Source organism: Lagenorhynchus albirostris, chromosome 15 (assembly GCF_949774975.1).
Source record: "Lagenorhynchus albirostris chromosome 15, mLagAlb1.1, whole genome shotgun sequence".
NCBI classification, from domain to species: domain Eukaryota; kingdom Metazoa; phylum Chordata; class Mammalia; order Artiodactyla; family Delphinidae; genus Lagenorhynchus; species Lagenorhynchus albirostris.
The window spans coordinates 4,737,332-4,763,246 of NC_083109.1; the positions used below are offsets into that span (position 1 = coordinate 4,737,332).

The 25,915-nt window shown below is 43.8% G+C and overlaps 1 protein-coding gene across 11 annotated transcripts; it reads right to left on the reverse strand.

Annotated features, from left to right (window-relative positions):
* Window positions 1–374: 374 nt before the first annotated feature.
* On the reverse strand, window positions 375–25,915 carry STX16 (syntaxin 16). Of its 11 annotated transcripts, none has more exons than XM_060124873.1 (9): window positions 25,065–25,915; window positions 10,724–10,841; window positions 10,495–10,602; window positions 9,950–10,090; window positions 8,841–9,006; window positions 7,684–7,775; window positions 6,983–7,126; window positions 5,685–5,765; window positions 375–3,301 (listed from the first exon to the last, which is right to left on the reverse strand). In XM_060124873.1, exons 3-9 carry the CDS (start codon window positions 10,585–10,587, stop codon window positions 3,197–3,199), a joined length of 822 nt encoding a protein of 273 aa, XP_059980856.1. In that variant the 5' UTR covers window positions 10,588–10,602; window positions 10,724–10,841; window positions 25,065–25,915; the 3' UTR covers window positions 375–3,196. The 11 variants fall into 11 exon arrangements, 10 of the variants coding, with proteins under 10 accessions (XP_059980856.1, XP_059980857.1, XP_059980858.1 ...); XM_060124874.1 differs by having other exon boundaries at window positions 25,014–25,109; XM_060124875.1 differs by lacking the exon at window positions 25,065–25,915 and adding an exon at window positions 25,014–25,032 and having other exon boundaries at window positions 10,724–10,837.

A 25,915-nucleotide genomic window follows, 5' to 3' on the forward strand; every position in this document is an offset into this window, starting at 1 on the left:
GAAACGTTCAAAGTCATTTAGAAGTTCAAGTCTCCCGGAGCCCTTGTGTACGAATTACTTCTCAAAAAGGCACACGTAACTACGGTTTTATCTAAGATCTCCAGTGTTTCTTGGTATGTATAGAAAGCATACATTTTCATAAGGAAAGTAATTATCTGTCTTTTTGTATAGTGGATAGCAAATCGATTGGTCCCCTTGAAAGCATCCATGAGACAGAAAGATGGACTCTCAGACACTGAGACAAAGGCCTCGGCACAAAACAAACAGTCATCAGCCCAAACGATCACAGAACAGGCCAGGCTCTCCCGAAACACAGACGCACATGAAGAAAACATGCACCCCATCGTTAAAATTAATACTAGGATAGCAGGATGTTCTTTAATCTGCACGACTGCTTTATTGTACAAAAAGTTTCCAGTAACAGTAAATTAGTTTTAAAAAAAGGACAAAAAAAGTCATTTTAGATAGAAGCGCTTCACTAATTGCTTTATTTAAGCACACAAGAAAAAAAGTCTTATCTGACCAATTAGGTTGGAAGGGTTTTGTTACCTTTAAGAAGCCATTAGCCAGGATAAAACACTGAAAGCGCTTGTGTCAAAACAAATAAATAATGCTTTCTCAGTTAGCAGAGAACGCAGTAAATTCGTTAAATTAGAGACGTATGCGGCTTCACACCCATGGTGGGCGAGCCAGCACCTCCCCGCAACCCCAAATTAATAAAACAAGAGACAGCAGCTTTCAGTTACGATCTCCCGGGAAAGATCAGGAGCTTTGGGGAACTACCAGTCAATGTCTACGTTTCCCCTCTCCAGCCCTGGTCAACAGAGCCACCCAGGGCACGTTACAGGGGGCAGGGGTCTGGGCTGCGCCCAGGGGAGCCCTCCCTGTGGGTCCTCTTCTCGGGGCGCACTCCAGGCGAGGGGAGAAACTGGTTAGGCCATCACCGCCACCGGAGCTGCCGGCAGGAAAAGGAGGGCGAGAAGGACCCTCAGGTGCCGGGATGCTGAGTACTAACCTGCTACCCGCAACGCTGCCGCGCTTTCCGCAAGTGAAGGCTCAGCAGAGCAGGACAGTGCTTTGCGGTGCGTGGCTCAGGGCCACTTCCCCACCTTGGGCCACAGTGGCGGCAGCGGACGGCTGGGCTTTAGCTGGCACTGCACTGGATCCGGTCAGCTGCCCGGACCCCACACAGGAGCCTTCAAACCATTCCTAGTCAGATTCATACTTTTACCCAAATGAGTTGGGTAAAAAACCCAACTCTAGTCACCCTATTCACTGAAAATACATACAAATGAACAGTGATCCTTTCTTAATGGGTCACTTTCCTTCAAACTTGAAAAGCTTCAGCAGTAACCCATATCACCATCGCAGACTGTCTGGGAGGGAAGCCCCTCATCTCGACAGCCCCACTCCTAGCAGCAGCTTGACTCCATGAGGTCAAAACCGTTGAGACGAAAGACGCCTACAGCTACTCTCGAGGACCGCAGAAGCCCCCCGTTTCAGGGGCGATCGAGGAGGGGCTGGCCTCTTATCCCCTGACCTTCTTTCCCAATAAATAACTGTCAGGGAATGCCGTGCTATTTCCTGAAATGCCAGGGGCACCTTTAGATCTTCCTACAGCCACATCAGTAATAAGAAAACCAGTGACCGCCTGGCATCGTAAACCACTTGGGAAGGGAAGGCTGGGGCAGGGGTCTGGGTTTTAAGCCCATGATCTGTTTGGACAACTTGAATCTCGGGACTTGAGTTTCAATTTCTGGAAATAACTTCAAAGTCAATCCTAGAGAGACATTTTATGTGACTGGTCCAAATAAACGGCAGCACATTTAATGAGATCATGCTCTTTTAAAACATTTTAAGAAAGGTAAAAATCATGGAAAGCCATTGAAAATGATGCAAAGACCATTAAAACAATACTGGTGTCTCAAGACCCATTAAAACATGAACAACTTCAGTTTTCAAAGTTATCATCACTTTCCACATTATTCCACAGGTCCAGGGATATATTCAAGCACCATATTGATAATAGGTAAGTAAACAACGAAGTCCTACGTTGGCGATCTGATTCACGCGCACACAAACGAGGGGCTTTTCTAGGCAAGATTTTCACAAATTGCAAGAATAGGCCCACTTTCTGGGCATGGTAAGTGGCAATGGAAGGGCCAATAAATCAAACCACTGGTGGAATATTTTACTTTGAAATGGAGTGATGTGTGGTTAATAATTTGAGACCCACTAATCCTATATGGGGTGACCCATTTAGAATGGCCTCTGTGTAAATTCACAGTTCATTAAATGGTGTCTGGTTTGAACAGGTCATTAAGTAGTGAGTACATAAGCAGTGCATTGAGCAAGGATGGCTGGGGACGAGCACAGGGACACACCGGCTGCTTCTGGCGACTTTCACAACACTACCGGGCTTCCTCTCAATGTGAGGTTATTTCAAATCACCAACTTTTAAATTTAGGCGGTTTTGCTTAGTAACCCCTTTTGGTTACAGGAGAACATGCAGTGCACAAATTTTAGATGAGGAATACTCCATTTACAATTAATTTAAACATATAAAGCTGTTTTAACTGGCCCATCTAAATGTGTTAATCAACATCAATGATGGTTTCTTATTTTTCACACTTTGTTACTCTGATCATTAACAGTGATGGAAAAGCTAAATTAAGTTAATGGGGAATGGATTATAAATTCTTAAAGGACTTCTCAGTTTGTTTTCAACTGGAAAATATATAGAGAAAAATGAAGAGGCATTTTTGCCTTTACTCATAAATTTTTGGTACCAAATTTCTTAAAAACCAGATGGTTTAAAAAAAATTTTTCCAAAAATTATTTTAACATGCTGCTCAGACGTGACTGCTAAAAAAAATAGCACATACAGATATAATATATTGAACAGCGTGAGGAGGCCTGTGAACCTTCAACTCGTTTTCTCTTTCCAAAAAAAAAATATATTATAACTGAAGAGAGAACTCATCTCTAATCTGCAGCAGTATCCAAGGTCCTTCAAGTGTTGACAGTGAAGGAAAACCAGAAGCCCCTTCCCCTCGCGTGAGCACGACTGTGCGGCCGAGTCCATGGAAACGCTCGTGGCCCCGACGGGCCCGGGGCCGCGCCTCCGCAGGAACCCGCGGGCGCCGGGCGCGCGCACCCGGGTCCACGCGGGCCTCACACACCGACCCCACGCTGCTCAGTGCGACTTCACGCCGACGAGGACAACAATGAGGACAATGATGATGACAAATAATATTAAAATCACAAGCATCTTCCGATTCTTCTTTTGATACTGCTCTGCCTACAGAGAGAGGAGGGAAAAAAGGCCGTCATTTTCCCCAAAATCCCAAATCGCATCTCGCTCACTTCCAGTCCTAGGCCTCTGGCTGCACCCACACACCCGACACCTCTGCCACCGGCTCCATCACCACGATCCCTGCCATCAGCTCCCGCGGGTTCAATCCACGCGAGTCCCAAGACCCCGGAGCTCCCTATTTACCCGGCTTCGCTAACGCCCGCGCTGGGGACCCGCCATCACACGGAGGCCGCCGGAGAGGCAGAAGGCTCTGCTTTCAGATCCCTGTGGGCCGCTTCTCCTTACTTCTCCTTCCACTGACCGCAAGGACCCACTCTTTCAACAGAAGCCTCTCGCTTCCGGACACAGTTCTCTGGATGAACGCACAGCTCCTTCACTAAGAAATCGAACACCTGGCTAAAGTTACCACAGCCAGCAGGGATGGAACCGAGGGTCCCAAAGAAGCTTGTTTTCTACCTCCTCTGAATTTGGGAACAAGAAGAAATTCAACCTTTGAAGTAGAAACAGGAAAGTTGGCCCTGTGGTGTCAAGCGCAGAAACAACCCACCGAGTCCAGTGCTGTGCGTCCGGTGACACGCACGCCCGTGGTGCAGAATGTGACCCACAGAAAGGAGAGGGGAGAAGAGAGTCGTGAGGGGGTCCCTGTCCACGTCGGGGAGAGCACGTCCTGACCTTCCGTGGACAGCGCTGCTTCATAGTGAAGGTGAAAAGCAAGGAGACAGCCTGAGGGCCGTACCTGCTCAGAACGTGCAGCCTCCTCTGCCCTACTTCCCCGTCCCCACCAACCTTCTGACCAGGACGTCTGTTTCCTAAGCGAGCCTGCCCGCCCACCAGGAGCCACTCAGCCACAGGAGGAAACCTCAGCGCAGACAGGTTCACCCGTCTGGAGAGCCCGGCCCGTGTGGAGCAGCTCCCAAGGCTCCGTCAGCCTCAGATGAGCCGACCGCCAAGGCGACGGCCAGCCGTGCCTGGAGGAAGAGGACGGCGCGTGCTTAGTTTTCTAGTAAGTAACCGGCAACACCACGGAAGCTGACACCAAGTGACAGACTCCGAAACCTCTCACAACGGTTTATAAAGCAGAACCTTAAACAAAATTTTTAGTTCCCACTAGATTTGTACACTCGCGCGGAGAAAGCTTTTTCCCTTTATCTGTGTTATATCAAAAAACAAGTTTCGCTAGTTTTTATTTAAGAAACTTCAAAACCGATGCGTAATTCAACAGCATATGAAAGGCCGGGCATTACAGAGTGACAAACTGAAGTTAGTTTTCACTCTTTTAATACACAAAGCTTGGCAAACGAACGAACCCAACGCTTAAAAAGCCCTCTGCACGTACAAGGCAAGCCTCTGTCTTCTCAGTCTATGCTGGAGCGCCATTCCCCATCCGGCATGTGGTGACAAAAGCACGGGGAAGAGGCAGTGACGGGCTTCTGGTCAGACCTATGCGAGGTCTTTCTGTAAACCTGACACTACCGTCAGATGCGGCCATCTCTGCCACAGGAAGTGGCTGGTTTCAGAAAGGTGATAGAGAAGTACATTAGTGAATGTACTAGGAAAAATGACCATTATATACGGCTAGGAATACTGCTAGGTCTCAAAGACATGAGGAAATGGACACAATTTATTTTATTTGTGAAGTATCACATTCCTTTTAAAGAAAACATGCACCCAATTATATATGAGAGTCACTCAGCAGCGTATGTGTATGTTTCTCATAACTCATTACAGGATTTTTAAGATGTTTTCCATCTATTTTTAACAAATATCATGAAAAACATTCCTGAAACAGCCACTTTACTATTAGCCAAGAATCACAGAGCTAATACTCTCACTTCAACAAACTACTCTTTCCTCAAGGTAGTACACAGATATACTGCGGTAATTAAAAGGGAAAATAGATTTTTATCTCCTCCAGAATGAATCCCCACCAGCAATTTATCAGAAAAGTATCACAACAAAGAGAGGCCTGAGTCAGCAGCAACAAGCAGATAGAATGCTCAACACATATTTTAACAAATACCCACTCAAGTCGATTTCCTAAAACCAGAAGACCTAAACAAGGAATAAAACACTTTCTAAAAGGGAGAAAACCCCAATTCCTTCAGAATTCCCTGTCACGAAAGGGGATTCTCGGCAATTTCAGACCTGCGTGTGAGGTACACCCGGAATCATTAACTGCAGGAAAATGGCAACAGTGCACGTGGTCGGCTCTGAATAAAACGACACGGTGCATTTTTACAGTCCTATCTCGAGCCGACGGCAGACGAGAATGCCGAAGACAGTTATGATGGAAGAGAAGCCTCTCATGAATTCTTGATATCTCATAATAGTTCTTCAAATTCTCAACCACTGAAAGATATGGCATTACCTTGTGAAGCTGTTTCAAGCCATCTTCAGTTTTGATACAGGACTGTTCAACATTATAGTCGATTCTATCAAGGACGGTACCCTGAGTAATAAATGACAGTTACAGACGATCAACAACCACAACTGGGAAAACGGAACTTCAAAAATAAGAGATGCAAATTGCAGACATCATTATCCACAGAATTATCTGTTTTACTTAACTGTGATGAAAAGGTACACACTGCCAGGTCTGGAATCCATCACCGTGCAATACTAGGCACTCAGTGGCAGGCTGCTGCACTAGTTGCAATAAAAGTCTAGCTCAGGAGAAAGAGATACTGACAAATTGAGGTTTCTTTTTTGGATTTAGCCACTGCAGGATATGCCATATTCAGACTTACTGGGGCTTTAAAAAATATACGGTTCAGTGGAAATAGGCTCTGAGTGGTGAAGGGCTTGCGTCTGTGCCCGTTTGTTGCTTAAATACTTGGATTCAAGCAAGCAGAGAGGGCCAGTTAAGCCAGGCCTGGTTACGATGAGGTCTGGAAATTGACTATCATGTCCATAAACGTCAGTCACCATGCGGCTCCATGGGTCAGAACAAACACGGTAAGCTCCAAGCCACATGTAAAATTACACACTCGCCTCAGGGAGAATTTTGTTTTTAATTGTTTAATCTCTTGGTTCAAACAGGAAGAAGGGACACCGGGCTACGCAGAAGGACAGGGCTGTGAATGGAAACGTGCTGTGTTAGGAGACGACAGCAAGAGCAGTTCCGTGGGAGCCTCGGGAGTAATTAATGTAACTAGATCTCCCAGAGCCTCGCCACTCCATTCTGAGGCTGGTTTCAGGGGGATCAGGACCCAAATCCCTGCTGGCAAGATAATAAAATACCCTAATCAGATTGCAACAGCGAACAAACAATTTAATTCTACTCAAGAGCTAGTGGTTCCAGTTGCCATTACACAATAACCTGCCAAAATTAGAAGGGAAACCTTATCTATTGGCAGAATCACTGCTGAGCATGGGCAGACCAACCAGGCCCCCACCGTGGGGTGCTCCCATAAGCACCCTTGGGGTAGAGGCAGAGACTAGGAGAACTGTCACTGACATTTGTTTTTTATCTAAAAAAAAGTTTATTAGTGTTTTTATGGGGAACGATAGCAGTATATGTACACAATCCTTCCACACACATATACATACATTAGGGGAGTAGGTTCAAATCGTTTTCCTGACGGAAGTGCAGAACCAGAAAAGTCTGGAGAAGGACTAGATACTATGGCAGGAAAGCCCGGTGGGGAGGCAGGTAAGTTCACGTACCTGTTCTGCAATCATGGCCCCTAGGTCCCTAAATATCTCGTTTAGGTCGCAAATAGACTGCACGATGCGGCCAACCTCCCGCTCCCGCGCGTCCACCATCAGCGTGCTCTGCCCCACCAGCGCCAACTGGTCATCTGTGAAACCCTAGCAAAACAAAAAGGACGAAATGTGTGCGTTAGCTTCCACTCCCCTCAGGAAAGCTACAGTGTACCATTTTAGATGTCGCTGAAAGGAAATAAATTCTGAAACTAGTGCTATAAAGCACATAAACCACAGATAAGCGCTTATTCTTCCCTAACAGGAAAGATCCAAATTCCCCAAACAAGCGGGCTCTAAAGCGCTAGCGGCCAAAGCAGGGGACACAGAGAACCCCGCGTTTGCAGCTACCCAAGGGCTAAGGAGCAAAACCACCGGGGAGAAGCCTGCGCACCTCTGGGTTCTTCCCAGGAGTGGGGTGGGCAGACTGCTTTCCGGAAGGTTCTGGAAGGCAGATGACAAGGTCTCCCTGCAGCCTTTGGAAAGGAAGAAACAGTATGGCCCCCATGACCGTTCTTCCGCCGGCTGCAAAAGCCACTTGATGGATGTGCACGTCACGCAGGGCTGATCCATTTGCATCGCATGGAAGTTAAAGGTCCACGAAGAGAAGGAAAACAGACCGGAGCGCAAATGCACAGCAGTCAATTCTGCAGCCCCTCACGTACCCGATCATAAAGAGTATTATCGTCTCCATCGTCCATCAGTGGTACTGATGTATCAAAAAAATGCTGGGATCTTTCCTCTCGATTCTTCAGGCCTATCATGGATAGGAATTCACTTTACTTGAATACGTAAACCATCCTGGTTACTGTCCCACCATTAAAAAGGGGAAATCTAGAGTAAAACTCAACAGTCAAAATGGAGACATTCTTAGCAGCTTTAAAAGAGCCCTATCTCACCTCCAACAGAGGTGGGGGGGACAGTAAAGGACTACAAACATGCAACAGTATGGAGTACTTGGGGTTATCTAAGACAAAAGTCACACCGTAAATGTGTATAACTCGCTGGATGCCAAGTGAATGACAAAATGACACAACCATGTGAGAATCTCTAAGAGAAGCAGAAATATTTAATCTAACTGCTGTTACAAAACATTAAAAAAAAAATCAACATCTCTCCCTAAAACCATCTCTAGTAGAATTCCAAATGGCCCTAGTCAAATTTTAGAAATAGTAAAATTAAAACACAAATATGCCAGTTGTCAGGAGGAGGGAGAACTAGTTTTGGGGGAGCATGTGGGGATACTATTGATTACAATGGCAATAAAGGAAAAACCAGTTTATAGGGTAATCAGAATGAGGGTGTAGCTGAAGGCTGACTTGGCACTATTCAGGAAGGAAGGGAGGCCGAGTAAATCACTGTGCCTGGGGAGAAAACGTTTGTTTAAACTACTCCCAGGAAAGGTGTTGAGACGCTCTCTCGAATACTTCTTGTTGTGCAAATACGAAGCTTTAACATGATTACAGCCGTCCCTTACCCACTTAGCAGCAGCTCTCCCGCCCCTAGCATCTAGAAAGCTACAAGCTTCAAAATGTGCCAGGCTGATTTTCAGACACTTTAAACTGGCCGCGGCCTATGTTTCTGTTTTGTTCTGTTTTAGATGAGAACGATTAGACACCCTGTCGCCGTGGTTTCCCACTGGGGGCCGAAGGGAGCTCCTTTCTGTTCCGTAAGGTGGGAACGTGCTCAAAAGCTAACAACGAAAGGCACAGGACAAAATGGAGACTAGTAGCAACAGAGAAGGGTAAAAACACCAAGCTGTTGCAGGCTCTAACGCCGGAACCCCCGTTACGCACGAGGCCCTGCACGGGCGGACACTCACGCTTGAGGTAGCCCGACTGCGCGCGCCGGAAGCGGGCGGACAGCTCCTGCAGAGTCTGCGCCAGGGAGCCCGCCACGTTGCGAAGCAGCCGCTCTTCCTGCTCCGAGCAGGCCCTGCGGGCCTGGCTGGGCAGCGCCTGCACCGCACGCTGGCACCTGTGGAAGAGCTGGGAGAACAGGTGGCGCTCACAGCAGGCCGGCGGGTGTGCGGGGATGGCCCAAGGTGCCCCTCGGCCTCTTCGCTCACCGGCCAGAGTGAGGCACACAGCGCTCTGTCCAGACCGGCTGGCTCGGAGAATGGCCAAGAGATCAATGCTGAACCGGACCTGAACAAATGGGGCGCGCGTGCGCCTGCGCGCACGCTGTGTGCATCACTCCTTACGGGCTTCTTCTCATTTAGTCCCGACAACCACCCTAAGAGGCAGGTATTATTATTATCACTCCCATTTTACAGACGAGAACACTGGAGTCCAAGGGATTAAATGAGAATCATGCCGTTGTTACATCGCTAAAAGCCAGGATCCAAACACTCCAACACCCCAGGGCTTTCCCACCCACCACACCGCTTCTCTGCGCATCAGCCACACAGGAGATTTAACAAATGAAAGATGTAAGTGCTAGTTTACACACTAGTCACATTATTTTAAAATTATTCAAATTTAACATTTTACAAGAAACATTTCTAGGATGCTGAGTTTCTCTAGGATACTAATATACTCAGTCTGGGGCAATAGCTCTCCATCCTTTCAGTTACAACCACCATTTTTTTTAACATGAAAAAATTTTGCACACTAGTATACAATAGAACTTACACATCTTAAAACCAAATGATTGAACTCAATAATGTTCTGAATTTAATTTTCAAATCAATCCACAGTAGCATCTACGAACAAATGAAAAACAGTCCCCACTCCTCCAAGGCATGGAGCAGATGCTGCCACCTGGAGCAGCTCAGGGCCTCCTAGAGTCCCTCTGTGAACCTCCGGTTGGGAAGTGGAACTCTGGGACTAATCTGCAATCTGATTTAGAGCCGGACCGCGTTCTGGATTTTGAGAGGGGGAGAAGGCTGGGAAGCGCAGGCTCCCGCCTGCGGGCCCCTTCCGTCCTCACCTGCGTGATCTCTTGGGTGGTTATTTCGATGGCATGCTCCTGCTCGAGGCTGTCATCCAGGGTGGGTCTGTTTAAGTGCTGGTCATGAAGGCTGGCTAACTCCTTCATCTTCTGTTTAATCCGGCCAACATCGTACTGTATCTAAACAAATGAAATCACAGAACATCACTGCTGCCTGCCAGGTATCTGTCTGCCTGCCTCTGAGACAACTGGCTACACTCACAGTACGGAGCTCAGTCTTCAGCCAACTTGTAGCTGCCTGAGCAACTTTTAATTCAAACGACCAGACATTCAAATAGCACTCCTCCTGGTTACACAGTTCTTCAGTTTATTTCTATAATTCAGGTAGTTAGTACTAAAACCAAAATCACAAGCGTGCACACACACACACACACCCCTTTCTTGTGGTATGTGAACAGAATAATCCTAAACCTAACGTACTTCCAGGGACACTCATTCGAGTCTTTCTGGCAGGTATCTTAAAATACGTTAATGTCCTAATTACCTCAATAAATAAGAGAGTGTGAAACCAACATTCAACTTACTTCATCCACTCCATCCACCCATTTAGGAGGTAACCGCTTTGTCACGCCAATTGCTGCTTCTGGGTCTAAGCTAATGCCCGACACCAGAGCCATGCGATCATCAGCAAGCTACAGGGAAATAAAGGGACATTAAAAAATTATTCAAATTCAATTTAGATAAGCACAGTCTTACTCCCTTTTACTGCTGCTCCCTAAGAAGATTCAGAAATGGAGGAATAAATGCACTTCCCTGTGTTACAAACTTGCTTCTGATACTGCTAGGGTATGGAATGGTTTTCCTCTCTCTTCATGCACCACTTCTTAATTTCCTTGGGCATACTTGTGAACATGCATTTGACTTGCTCTGGCTATGGAAATGTAATGAAAAAGTCAACAAAAGATCCTTACAAGAAAAACCTTAGTACTATACTATGATGGGATGGCATGAACCTCAGCAATTAATTTGATCAGACAGATGCAAGTTAAAAAAAAATTCTAGGCTGTAAATGGAACTAACACAAAAAGGTCACGGTTTACTTACATACACTTAGCTTATTTTGTAAATAGGGCTGATCTAGTTATCTTAGTCACAAGATCATTAACCATGTGTTAAACTGTGTGAAAGAATTGCCCAAAACAGTCAGCAAATTATCCACCATTTGGCAAAAGCAATCCTTGAAATTTCAAGGCACTCTTACACTGTCCTTTCCTTTGGTTAAATGTCCACGGGCAACATTTTCACTTATTTTGAAATGATCTCGATAGTTCTTGTTTACTTTACCTATATAATACACTGCCGGAGGAAGCTTTTAAGAATGGGAGGGAAATCATGGGTTCAGCATGCTGAAGCTGCCCTCTGGCCTGGAGGCAGTAAATGCTGAAAGGGTCCCGAGGTACCCTCTGGAGCCCAGCGCTTACAAATGCCAGTTTCAAAAGATGCAAATGATGATCAAAATAGAACGGAAAACAGCACATGAAAGTCCCTTACAGGTAACACTTTGTAAATTTTCTAAATCACACTGCAGAATTGGGTGAAGAATTTATATTGCTTTTCTCCCCACCTCTGCATTTATCTAAGTTTATTGTTTTTCATTCATTCGGCAAATACCTGTTTGCTTTTCTAACAATAAAGGAACAAGGCAAAATGTTTAACATCCTCAGACGAAGGGGGAAGATAAATCACATAAGGAAAAGCCTAAATTAAAAGAACTCTTCAAGTAATAAGCCCTAAATCCCGAGCAGAGAGATTGTAGCAAAATCCCTAAAAGCAAATGAGAGTCCTGCGTCTGCCACCCGTCATGCCTGGGGTGGCGCTGCCCCCACTGGCTCAGGGGACCAGCAGCCCCAGAAGTGCTCCCAGAGTGTCTGAGTCGTGATCAGGGCCAGCGCATTCCGCCGCCGCGTGGACCCTGCAGGGCCGGTGTCATTTCAGGTCTTAAACAAATGGTGCGTCATCCCACCTGCACTATCTGGGGCTCTGCGTCTGTGACATGGTAATTCTCAACCAGAGCCACCTCGTCTGTTTTTAAGAGTTCACTAACAGGAAGTTTACATTCTCTTTATTATTTTAATCCTCACAAAAGCTAGGTGAGCTAGGAACTATTATTCCAATCTATAAATGAGGAAATTGAAACTCAGGAAAGTTAACTAGCTTGCCCAAGGTCACAGCGTATTATGTGACAGATTAAAACCTGGATCGGCTACTCCAGGAGCACCGTCCACCCGGATTGGCAGGCGCGTGAAATATAACTGTAACTTGCTAAACGCACCAGGACAACAAGCCCTCAGACTTAAACGATAACACCAGACACGGTCCTCGGATCCACTCCCTACCAACTACACCAGGGACTACAGGACAGGCTCTGGCTGAGCACAGAGGCATCCACAGAGCAGCCGCTCTCGAGGACCAGCTGCAGATGCAGCCCCAAGGTGCAGACCTCACTCCACACAGAGCTGTGTATTCCTCAGAAGTCCTGCCCCAAAGTCACCAAGAGCCATGCAACTCTGTGGAGGGCACGAGGACCAAAACGGAAGGGACAAATCACACATCAGCACCCAGCATCTGCCAGCTACATAGCAGGCACTGTAGAGTTGCCCGCGAGCAGAACTTGATCTTTCATCTCCAGCTGTTCATACAAAGCCACACCTACGGGTCATAGTTTCTACTACGCCAGTTTATCACCTAACCCACTATGTTTTACTATGACACCGTATCTCAATAAAGTAATAATAGGAATTTGTTTTATTTCGCGTTTTTAAACTCACGATTTTGAACTGCGGTTACGGTTTACTAACATACATTAAACTAAAAAGGATACAGAGATGGCATTCACCTGAATTTATCTGCACGATAATTAGTATCAACTTCTCTGAAACAAATAAGAAATTATAAATCACATATGAAAAGTCAGTTGAAGTGGATTCAAATCTTTTTTAAGCAGTACTTGATTTTACACCATAGATGCGTTCCCCCAAAAAACGCATGTAAAAGAGTGTGCGAACACACCCTCTTCAAGTGTCCTAAGGAAGCTTGCTAATCGAGAGATGCCCACGTGAGGGGGACAGATGCTAGCCCATCTAGCTGGCCCTGGCTTTCCCACATGCTGTATCAGGATGTTGCCAATAAGACAGAAGAGCTGATTCTTTGAGACTGAGAGCTTTAAACAGGGAAGAATTTGTCCCCTTTATGGTATAATCTGCAGCAATAGCTCATCATGATAAAGAAATGCAGCCTGACTCAGAAGAAATGTGGCATTTATTTTATCAGTATGGATTTGTAATATATTTCACAGTATGTACTATTTTTTTTTAAGACTGTTTTGGGAAGGGAAAACCTAATTGAAGATAAATGTCACTTAAAAATGGGAACAAATATGAACATTAAAAAAATACATCTTAAATGCAAAACAATCACCCTTTCAACTTCAGAAACCTCACTGCCAATCTCAACACGTTTTCTCATTTTTAAGATCCAGAATGTATCAGTTTTCAAGTTGCCATCCAAGTCGGTTCAGACCTTAAAAAGCTGCCAGACTTTTCATTCTCTTTACTTGTCCCTACTCCATTCGGTGTCCCCCTCCCAAATAGATGGTGTTGGTCATTAAAGCTTTTCTTAATGAACTTGTGCTTCTGAAGTAAAAAAAAAAATCTTTCTTACTTTTTAAATAAGAAAATTTTTTTAATAAAATTTTATTTATGAGGATTAAGAATTCTTGTCTCTTTGATTTGTAACTCTTGTCCTCCAAGAACTCTAGGGTGCACGACCACAACCCAGTCATCCAGCTCAACTCCATCAAGGCAGGAAGATTGAAATGGGTGCTCACAATGGCGCACCCAAAGGCTTCTTGTTCAGCTCATCAAAATTACCTTCTGTTCCTGGTCCACTTTAGACACTGACAACTGTCCCTTTAAAGAGTACCAGACAGTATGCATGAGTGCTTGATCTATGGACGGAGCACGCACACACACACACACACACACACACACACACACACACACACTCACACACACACGAGCACAGTCTTGTAAATCTTGCTGTCCCAAACATACAGCCTTCCTCCTCTTAGCGAACCCTGCCTTTACGAGAAGGCTGATTTGGGGTACCGTAAGATTACGGAAATGGCAGGGCCCCTGCAGGGACTAGGAAAGTCAAACACAGCCCCTCCCACCCCCCAGCCACACACCCATGTAAAAAAACACACCAAGTTCAGCCATAAGGCCCTGGTAATAAGAACCAGTACTGACAATTCTGGACTTTTTAAATGTTCTGTGGCAACGAACATTTAAAAACAGTCCAGAAGGGACGTGGACAATTACAGCCTGGCAGCTCTGGTTTCCACCTGAGACAGTGTGGGAGTGTGTATGATGCAGTCAGACCACAAGCGTAACTCACTGGGCTCGGAAGGCTAATTGAGACAATTAGGCTGAAGAAATCTCAGTTCTTTGAGGGAGTGAATAAGCCTGCTGTAGAAAAGAGAATCAGGGACTGTCAGCCCTACAGTTCTGTTTTCTTTTAATCTGTGATAGTTTTAAAAGTGTTTACTTTCTCTGATTATGAAACAATAAATGTTCAAAATTGACACTTCTTTAAATGTGCAACACATATAGAAATTTAAAAAATCTGACAATCACACCACCCAGATACAGTGTTACTAGTTTCACTGATTTTCCTTTTTTTCTCAACTCTTATATACATCCTAAAAAAAAAAAAAAAGTAGGGAGCAACAACTACCTGCGCTCTGTTGGTACTGGACCCCCACTGACTTGGTCATTTTAGTCCCAACAACAAAAGTGCAGAGGGGACTGCTCCCTGTTCTACAAATACAGACACCGAGGGGCTCACAGACTTTCCTTCTCAATGCTGCCCTCAGCAGGGGGACCAGTGAGCCAGCCTGTGGCCCCCACGTCCCTGCTACTTCACCCTGCCCTTCCCAGGCTATATGGTTTGGGAGCCTGATTTTACACCTTGTTATTTTTTAATAGTTCCTCCTATGAATTTTAAAACCCAACAACTTGGGAGATGACTTTGTCCTAGGCAGGGAGTAGATGAGAGCAGAGAGCAGAGGACAGGGCCGTACACTGGGCAAAAGGGTGAACGGTGGGTGGGCTTTCTCCCTGGGCACACCTTACTTAGTATTCCTGGAGAACACAGCCTGCTATCCCCAAGGTGCAGCAGATTTTCGAATTGGTTTGAGTAGGATAAACGACAAACCAATGTGAACACACTGCAGGAGGCCACCCGTGACGCAGTCAGGACAGTGTGCTCAGGCCTCACCTACCCAGGGGGTGGGCTTCCATCAGACCCACGCCAGGATCGATTCGAAACTCTACCGCAGCCTTGGCAAGGTGAGGCTCTGGACACCGTTCCTAACACAGCCCCAGCTCCTCGGCCAGTGCCTAGCACTTCGCGGTAATAAACACGCAATTATAATTAGCTGCGTGAGACAACAGTAAATAGAATGAATGAATGAAGTCAATAAAAGACAGGTCACATACAATTCACTTCACTGATACAATGGTTCTGGACAAAGGACAAGAAGGGGAAGTGAGTGGCTCGGGTGGCCGAAGGGCCACGTGGCCCCGGAATGGAAAGGCTTGGAGCTCGGAGGGCCTCTTGGCACGTGAGGTGCGTGTGGCTGGGAAGGAGCTCTCCACTCGGGGTCTCTGCTAGAGATTGTGGCAGAGAGAATTTCTGCGGGGGGAGCCGGTGTCTGGAACTTGCTGCCTGAAGAGGAAGTAGGAGAGACTGGAAATAGGTTCAGACGGCGGAGCCCTCAGGAAAGACGACCCTTGACAGGCCCCGTGGGAGAAGTGTTCAAACTTAAGCTGTTCTGCTGTTTGTTTTTTCCCCACGGCCCACTTCCTTTTTGGGGCCACAAGTCCCACATTTCCAAACCGTTCAGTAAGCGGTAGCATCCATTCTTAGATGGATGGGTTTGGTTTTAAATACTAATTGTTTTTTAATGACTCAAGTAATAGATACACATGGTTCAAAAATATATATCCAACCTACGGAAAGGGTTTGCAACAGAAAGGCAGTTTCCCTTCCATCCCAGACTTTTCCTGGAAGGTATCCACTGTTAATAGTTTCTTCTGTCTCTTTTCAAAAATCTAAGTACACACAAGCCTGAATGTTAGTTATTTTTCTTAAAAAAATAAATTTTTTTTTTTTTTAAGAGTAGGAATCGCGGTGTCCAGTGTTTCGCATCAGGCTTCTCCCCCACTTGGCCATGTGTCTGGGAGCTCATTCCCTGCAGCCCTCAGAGACCGGCTGCACTCTTTTTAACAGGTACAGTACAGGGAATTAGAGTTGCTATATAATTTATTTAACCAGTTCTCCACGAAGGACCTTTAGGTTGTTTCCCATCTGTTGTTATTATCAACTAGTAAGGGACCCCACTGGTTTTGAAGACAGTGGCCCTAACCCCACCTCACCGTTCATACTTCTAAAATTAAAACAAAAACCAATGACACCCTCCCACCCCCAATTTTAAAAGGACTCTTTTAAAAAGGTCTACCTTTAGGAAAAATATTTTCAACCCCTTCATGGCTGAAAAGATAACAGAAACACAAAACCAACAATCACAGTTCAATCCCCTTTTTCCTCAACGCTTTTATTCAGACGACTAGAATAAAGTGCTGTGAACACGTACCCTCTCCATCTTCTGGGAGAATTGCTAATAAGTGATGAAAAGGCCAAAATCGTGCTGCTAGGAAGTTGGGGGGGCACGTAACGATTAGTCAGTCAGCACAACCGGAGGGCCACTCGCTCGGGGCCAGTGACACCTCAGCAGACATCTCAACAGGTCTAGTGGCTCCGGGTCCTGCTTCCTTAGGGCTTTTGCCAGACATCACGTCCTTCTACACCTCTGAGCAACCTCACTGCACAGTCTCAGGAATCAAGGGAGCTGCACGCATAATCCTAAAAACAGTCTGGCTTATTTTAAGTGCAAGAAATTTTACTGCTTCCAAAGTTGAGACACTTTCCCGACAGTAGTAAATAATGTTCCTAAGCCCTTCCCTAGATCATCCATTCACCTGGCGTGAAAATACATTAAATAAATCCTAAGTATTAAATTGTAAAACACGACAATTAGAAGTAATCAAAACAAATGCTAAAATATGTGTACACTCTTAGCATTTTACATATGACCAAAGATTTCAGAAAAACAGGCATAATTTTATAAACTAACATACAAAAATAGTCAAAACACAATACCTCATCCAGCTCCTGAGAGATATGTTGTTCCCATCAGCCCATCCAGTTAGGGATAGCAAAAAAAAAAGAGGGATGGGGACAGACAGACAGATAAGGGATGGTCAGTTGAGAAAACACTGAGATTTTACGCAACTGTAAAGTTGACTAAAAATAAAGATCCACTAACCAAAGCATTTAAAAAAATCTCCCCCTTCTGATTCTTCCATTTTTTTTTTAAAAAAAAAGCTACGTCAATATTTACCTTATTATGTTTTTTATTTTTATTTACCATGATTGTTGTTTTGGTAAATGAGATAGGATACAAACAATAAATAGTTGTAAAAATTAAAATACAATAGAAACAAATAAAACACACTCGCTTTAGTTTCAATAAAATATAATGGTACTGTTTCATAAATATCAAATATCATACACAAGATTCTAAATTTCCCTGAGGAAGATAAAATCAAGAGAGCAAAGCTGAAATGTAATTTTACCATGTCAAATAAATGTAAATTTTAACATGTAAATCAGCCCTGCAGATGCAGCAAAATTAGAAAATGAAAACCCCCCAAATTGTCTATGGCCGAATTCAGATAATATTCGAGTGACCACATATGCAAGGGCTCTACAGATTAAATCCCGAAGACACGGCTTTCTCCGTGGTAATAAGCAAGCCGAGAAACCACTCTTCCCCGGAGAGAGACACAGGTGGTAAAAGAAAAGAAAAACTCTTCCCATTTGCTTCGCATGCATTATTATTAGTCTAGAAGGCACACAGTTATTTATTATTAGTCTAGAAGGCACACAGTTATTTATTAGGCTATTATAAAGGAAAGTAAAACAAAACAAAAGGTAAGGAGAGGGTTTTTTTGCTGTTGTTGTTTTGGTTTTTAAAGGAGGAGTAGAAAGGAAGCAGCACAGGCAGGCAGAAGATTTAAGTTTCAATTTAAAACCAAAGGTTCTTTTTTCGATCAAAGTGGAACTCTATCTTCTGAACAGACATTTACTAATGACAGATAATCTGAACAACTAGGTTTTTTTTTTTTTTACAGTATTGATCACTGAAATAATTAGTGGTGAATTTCAATAATCAACTGTTGATTTTTTTTTATGCTGAGCAGTCAATTTAGAAAATAAAAAACCATAACTTCTTTCTTTAAAAATTAATAGTGCAAATGAAACTGGTCTATCAGGGCCAAAATATTATTAAACAATGACAGCAATAACAGTGTAACCACAACATTCCTCCATGTAAAAATCCAATCAGCTGACACTATAGAAAGTGCTCTTCATTCCTTCTACACTTTGCCATGAGAGCAAGAGAACTATATTTCTATACACACCCTGCCATAACAGTAGTACTACAAGATATTAATAGAGAAGTTAGTGTCAAATGGAAATCTGATTTAATTACCTTTTACTTTAAAAAGAAAACCTCTTTATTTTTTTAAAAGCTTAACATTTTCAGCAAGAAAGCATGGAAGTGATTTTGTTAATAAAACAAGACACAAAGCAAAACCCCTAATTCAGTATCTCAGTCTGCACATCTGCCTGTTCTGCAGTGGCTCCTTGGCATCCAATCTTTGGATAAAGCATTACTGCAAACCCTGGTTAAGATCTCTGCTGCACATGAGCCTGGCCTCTTGGATTATCAACCAAGCACACACCCTGATCTTTTGGTTTCTACAATTATTAGTTGACAAGAGGTGAAATCAGAATCATGGGCTAGATACGACTCTTTTTTTTTTTTTTTTTTTTTTAACAAATAGGAAAATCAAGCTTCGGAATATATAAATCCATTTCCCCAAAGTCACAGGGCTGAGATGGGGACAGACCCAGGTGTTCAGGCCTCTTTCCACCCCACCTTCCAGTTTCTCTAATTTTATTAACAATTCAGGGAGTTACTAGTGATGGGCAGCTACTACCATGCCACATTGGGAATTAAATTCAGGAGGTCATCTTTTTGAAGAGCATTATCCCCTCCCATTTTGCTACTTAAAAACAGAAGGCCTTTCAAAACTCCCCCTGCCACCAATTTACCAGAAAATGTTGTCAAGACCTGAATTAAAACATTTAGAATTACCATCAGGAAAAACCAAAATACAGCCAAATGAAAACACGGTACTGCATACCATCACCTTCTAAATCTTTATAACGTCTACATCTAGGTTTCTGACCTGCCAATGGCATACAATCGAGCAAATACTGAAAACTCCAAGTAGCATGTGGAATTTATTGTCTAAAGAACTTTCTACATAAAACTGAAAAATAAGTGGAAACCCATCTGTGTTTACTCAGGAAGTCTGGAAGAGTTGAGCAAAATGAGTTGGAAATACAGGTCTATGCTATAGTGATACTTACTTTATTTCTGTTACTACCAAAGTAAAAGTTTGCTTCACTTTTATCCAACAAAGTACCCTTATTCTCAAGTATGCCTCTCTGCTCAAATGGAATCTTTAGAAGCAGAAAAGCAAATAGATCTAAAGAGAAATATACAATGATTTCATACTTGGATTCTAAAGACAGAGAACTAACTTTCCAACAGACTCAGCATGGACTAAAACATAGAACTTTCAATATGCAAGTCAAAATGGACTTGCATGGTTGTAAAATGAGATAAAGATGCAATCCCATCGTAAGGAAAAAAAAAGATTTTTTTTAATGGGTTCTTCCATTCTCCGGGACCTGCAGTACAAGTCCGGGAAAAGCACCCAGCACTCCTGCGGCCCAGCAGGTAATACAGGGCTCCGGGCCAGGTCTGCCTGAGTTCCCATTCCAGTTCCCTGGCTCACTAGGTGGGCAATACTGAGCAAGTTTCCTAACTCCTCTAAGCCTTAGTTTCCAGATCTGTATCATGAGAAAACAACACCACCTATTTGATGGAGCTCTGTGAGGATGAAGTAGGGTTACACCTGGAGAGGGCTAAGCCCAGTGCCAGGCACATAGTAAGCTCTCAATAAATCTTGGCTAATATTATAGTCAAGACTGAAGAAGGACCTCAGTTTTCTTAAAACCACAGTTAATCCTCAGTTGTTTTTTTCCCCAAAGCACACCATGTTTTATTAAAAATAATGTGCTACTTTCAAACTAATCTAAGACCAATTAACTCTAGCTTCCATTTATAGATTGTGCATTATTCTGAAACAGAGAGTACATGAAGCAGTAAACACTAACAAAGTAGCTCAAATCCCTCTATAAGATCTGTTTCAGGAGATCAAAGGAAATCACACAAGTCACACAGCACCTCATCGGATCAGAACAGCAACTCAACATCTACTTATCATTCATTCAAGACTTTACACGTTTTTTTGAACGATTATTTAATGCTGTAAATTCATTCCAGCTCCTTAAAGCTAAGCTGCCTGTAACTACCTGAATGAGGTGCTGCCTTAAAACCTGCACTTGGCAGACAGAACGTTAAAGCTTCTTCTCCACAGTATTGGAGCTACTTTTGAGGATTTCTGAGGTAACATCGGGCTGATGAGGAGGGCAATGCTGTTTGTTGACTGTGATTTCCTCCTTTTCAAGTTAAAGCTAGGGATGCAAGCCTTGGTCAGGAGAAACAATGTATGGAAACAGAATCTGAGAAAGCACTGCTGAATCCACAGGGCCACTAGAAATCACCTAACTCAAACCCTCCATTTATAATTAAGGCAAAAGATGTCAGAAGAGATTAAAAGCTTGCAGGAAGACCTACATTCTGGTCAGCCACAGAGTGAAACTTAGCCCTAAATTCCCAGGTTTAAACTCCAGGGCTCTTCCCTCTATTTCACGCTGCCCTGAGGCATAACCGTGATGAGGCATCCAAAACTGAGACCAAAACAGAATGAATGGGAAATGCCAACAGCTGCATTTTTGCTGACAGTCTAAACATTAAACCCCTGGTCTATTTTTAACAATTAGTTTTACTAATATCAACACAACCGAGAATACAATTAAGTAGAATTTTGTTCAGTTCTGGGTGCTGAACTTTAAAAAGCACACAGAAAAACTAGACTTCATTCATAGGCAAGAAAACTTAACGTCTCTGCCTGAGCCGGGACTGCTGAGCTAGAGAAAGCTCCGGGGCACCAGCAAGCTGCAGGGTTATCTCTCCTGCAGGAGAAGGAAGAGGCTTCCTGTGTCAGAGACCCGGGGACCAGAAGCAGGGCTAGGATCACAGGATGCAAGACACAGGCAGAGATGGGGTTAATAGAGGCAAGGACTTTTTTTCGCAGTGAAAGAGGTAGGGGTGACGGCTGCTGGAATTTCCTATCCCCATCACATAATGCGGTCAAGGAAGGCAGGCAGAGGGGTTATCACAGAGGGGATGTTGGGTCAAACGACCTTTAGGTCCCTTCTGGCCCTTGGGACGTTTTGTTTGTTTTGTCACCGCACATCCTCCTTAAATTCCTGCTTAGCTGTGACATATCTGCCTGAATGCGGCACAGACCTGTTTTATATGCGTGTATAGGTACACACAGTAACCCCACCACCACCACCCACCAACTTCTACTTTTTTCCTCCAACTAGGATGCAAAAAAAGGCCTGTTTAAATTCTTTGAATGATGTGGCTTTAAGTGCCCTTTGTTTTGAGGTGTGTAATACACACACGCACACACAAACACCACTTGACAATCAATTTCCACAACTTTCACCTAAAATAAGGATGTGCAAATTCAGATTTAAAACAAACAAACAAAAATATTTCAGATGTGATTTATTTCTAATTGTGAGATAATTTGCACACCCCAAAATCAAGGTCTACAGCTTTTTCTTCTAACTAGGAAGTAGAAATTTCAGTTTATGATTTTTTAATTAAGTTACACTCTAGAATTTAGTTACTTCCTTTTTTAATTACCTGAGTTTTAGATAAATATATACAAATTGCCTTTTAATTGTTTTACTTGTGTTTTTAACATGCCAGGTATTTGTTGTTTTTATTTATGATTTTTCAAACATATAGAAAACTATGTAAAATGGCATAGCCTCTCCCCACATATTCATCAGTAGACTTAACAATTTGTTACACTCTGCCTTATTTGTTTCCTTTATGGAGGGGGGGGTTAAGTATATAAACTAGGTGATGTTTTGACATTTCAATACGAAACATTTCAGGAGACCCCTCTAATAGAGCTAACAAATTTATTTGATTAGTTTAATTAACTAACAATTTCTTAATACCTCCTAAAACCCAGTCCATATTCAAATTTTATAGCATTAATTTTGTTTGATTTGCTACATGATTTTGAAATTTACAACTCAGAAATGAGGTTTAAAAATTTTTATGAGCTAGACATGCAGTGAAAAATATCAGATCAGTTATTTAATAAAGTTTTAAAAATTGTGTTAGACATAGTTTTCCCCAAAATGTTTATAACATTTTTCCAACTTCCAGAAAAACTGAAAATATTGTACCCTCTATGTAGTCATGCTAACATCTTGACATATTTAATTTTGCGTGTCTGTGTGTGTGTATAAATGGTTTCTGTAGAATCAACTGTGAGCAAGCTGAAAATATAATAATTCACCCCTAAACACTTCGGAAATTTATGACATGCCATGTTTTTTAATGCACACAATTAAAATATATAAACGTGTGACTTCTATTTAATTCTAACTTAGGCAAACCATCTTTGTTTAACTGCAAAAATCTATATTTTAGATAGTCTTAATTGACTACAAGGATCTTTTAAATGATCTAATTGCTCATAATGATCTGAGAAAGATTTTAAATAGTCAAACCAATATACGTAACATTTTAAATGGTATAATATGTAAAAAACACTTCTTACCGCTCTGACTTAGGCATGTATTTTTAGTCTGACTTAGAAATCTATTTTCAAGAAAATGTCTGAGTTAGCTAAATATACCTGTACATTTTCTGACATATCTGTTTTTCCAAATTGTACAGTTTAGCTATATATTTGAAAATATTTGACTTAGTTTATATATATATTTAAATTTACCTAACTTCGAAAAGCATTTTAAAAATAGATTTGACTTAGAGATGCACTTTTAAAAAGCTGCCTATCTCAGACACCAGGTTTTTAAACCGTCTGACCAAATGATTATAAAAAAAAGTCTCATGTTATCCTATGGTTCTGTGTATTCTGAACCTTACATGATTAAAAATTTTAAAGCAAACATTATGTTTTAAAATCAGTTAAACACTGACATCTTCGAAAACATTAACGGGAGTTTTAGTTCTGTTTTTTTCTCCCCACGAGGTAGCATAAAATCAAGTCATTTAAGGAACATGCAATTTTTACATCTTATTTAGCAAAACTAAAGTTTCATGGAGGATCTTTTTTTTTTTTCCACCCACTTCTACTCTCTATTTCTTGGCTTATTTCAGAACATTCTTTTCCAAATTAGCGCTGGAATTAGCCCGTTCCCATTTTGCACTTACTTCAGTATAATACGACTTCTTTCAGTTTACAAACGTAAAAAACCTTCAAATTCTTAAGTAAATGAAAAGCTAAACACACTCTGTCCCTCTGTTTTCTATGCTTTTTGACCTAAGTTTACTGTGACTTTATTCCTAAAACTGCTCACAGTTTACAATATCTTTTCTATATACGCAAGCTGACCAAATACATTTTCCTCTTGTGATTTTTACAAAAAGGAAAAACTGTCTTTGTAGACTCTCTGTCAATAATCAAGACAGATGGCCTGATTTTTGTGACGCATTTAGATCAAGTCATAAAGAAAAAATGTAAAGGGAATACAGTCCCTAACAGGTGAAATAAATGTGAGATTCCCCAAACTGTATATGTCAAGTATAACCTCCAAGAACCTGGTCTTGGGGTGACTTTATTCTCTCCTCCTCCAATGCTGCTTCTATTCAAACCCAGCCCGTCTACAGCAAGGACCCCCCACGACCACCACCACAAACTAGTTTCATAACTTCACTTTTCCATTTAGGCTACCACAGAGCTCATCTTCCTCCTCCTGTTTAGATCATGCACACACACCCCCTTATTCAACAGACCAGGAAACTGAGGCTCAGGAAGAGAAAGGAGCCCCTTAAACAAACAGAAAAGCAACAGCAATCTTTCCAGGCCCTCCCAGTAAAAGATTCTACTGCTGGGCTAAAGAAAGTTTCAGGTTAATTAAATCAAAAACCGTGGGCTATTTGGGGGGGTTGATTTTCACATACACACCATGTTCTTTTTAAAAAGTTCGAATGGAGGGAAAAGCTTAATTTCCTGTCTGGGAAATGGAAAACGAAGAAGCTAGCACCTTACAGCCTCACAAACGAGAGCCCCCAGGAAAAACAGCGAAGCAATTATTCACAGGGAACACGAAACACAGAGGGCTGCGAGGCCATTAAAAGAAAACGGACGAAAAAAAAAAACCAAAACAACAACTCCTTCCTCTTTGGGGGAAGGGCATCGTGCATTTGCAAGGATTTGGGTCTGCGAGCCTGCAACCCGACCAGCAGAACCGAAGTGAGGCTCAGTCTGCGGGGGCGGAGTGGGGGAGGGGAGCTTAAAACAAAACGGAACGAAAAGGCTTCAGAAAGGCCCAAAGCTTCCAAACCTTAGTGCTAAAACATATGTAAATTGGAGGCTGCGGGTCGCGCAGGGACGGCCGGCGGGGAGGCGGGGTGGGGGGGTGGGGGACTGGGAGGGATGCGGAAGTGAGGAGAGAGTGCAAGGCAGAGGTGGAGCAGGGGCCTAGCACTGGTTCTTCCCCAGCTAGGGTGATCGATGCTCTCGGACCCCAGCCAAGAGACCCTGCATTTCCGTACTAGTCTTATCTTCTTTTTTAAACAGAGAGACAGACAGAGACAGACAAACAGGCAGAGCCGCAGTGCACACGGTGCGTGTGTCGGAGAGGCCGCCGGGAGACTCACCGCAGCGATACTACGTGAATGCAGAGGGCTGCAGGTGGTGTGACTACTCACTTGCTCGGCTAACAGCTGCCGGTTTTGGATGGAATTATTCCGCAACAACAAGAAAGCGTCCGTTAAACGCCTGGTGGCCATGTCTCACCCTTTGTGACCCCCGCTCAGGGGCCCCCCGCCCACTTCGATTCCAGATTTATTCACTTTCTTTCTCTTGGCCTGGCCTAGTCTAGCCCACCCTTCACAGGAGCTTCTCTGGACGAGGCCTCAGGCCTTCAGCTGAGCAGCCGCTGCTCTGCGCTTCGTCTAAGTGCAAAGACCCCTCCCCAAATAACCACCTAGGCTTTCCGATTGTCTGACTCCCCCTACCCAAGACCTGCCTTCGATCTCTAAGCACTTAAATCCCCCCAATCCTTGCGTTGCTAGCCAACTTCCCAGAGACCCCTCCCCAATCCAACCCTGGATCTACAAGCGTCTAACTCGCCAATCCGGCTCTGGACTGGGAGGCCCTGAAGCCCCCTACCACATTAGTCTCTGACACCCCCTAGGGCCTTAGCCGGCTCTGCCTAACTTGACACACAGGCGTCTGGGCCGGGCCCTCAGGCCTGTCTCCAGCTCAGTTTCCCCACCAGGGGCCTGGGAGGCCTGCTTGAGGTTCCCTTTGGACAACCTGAGCCAGGCCTGGGCCCTGAACTCCTGCTGCTGCCTTCTGGGGCCTGGTCTGAGCCTGCTAAGGCCGAGGCCCGACCTCCTGACCCCTTCCCTTTGTGGGCGGCCTGGTCCTGCACTGCCACAGCAGGCTGCCGGCCTGCAGGAGGGCAGCAGGGCCTGCCTCCCCGGCCTCCTCACTCCTCTTCTCCGGCTCCCTCCATCCCGGGATCTGACTCCTGCTCAGCCCCGGGCCGTTTCCG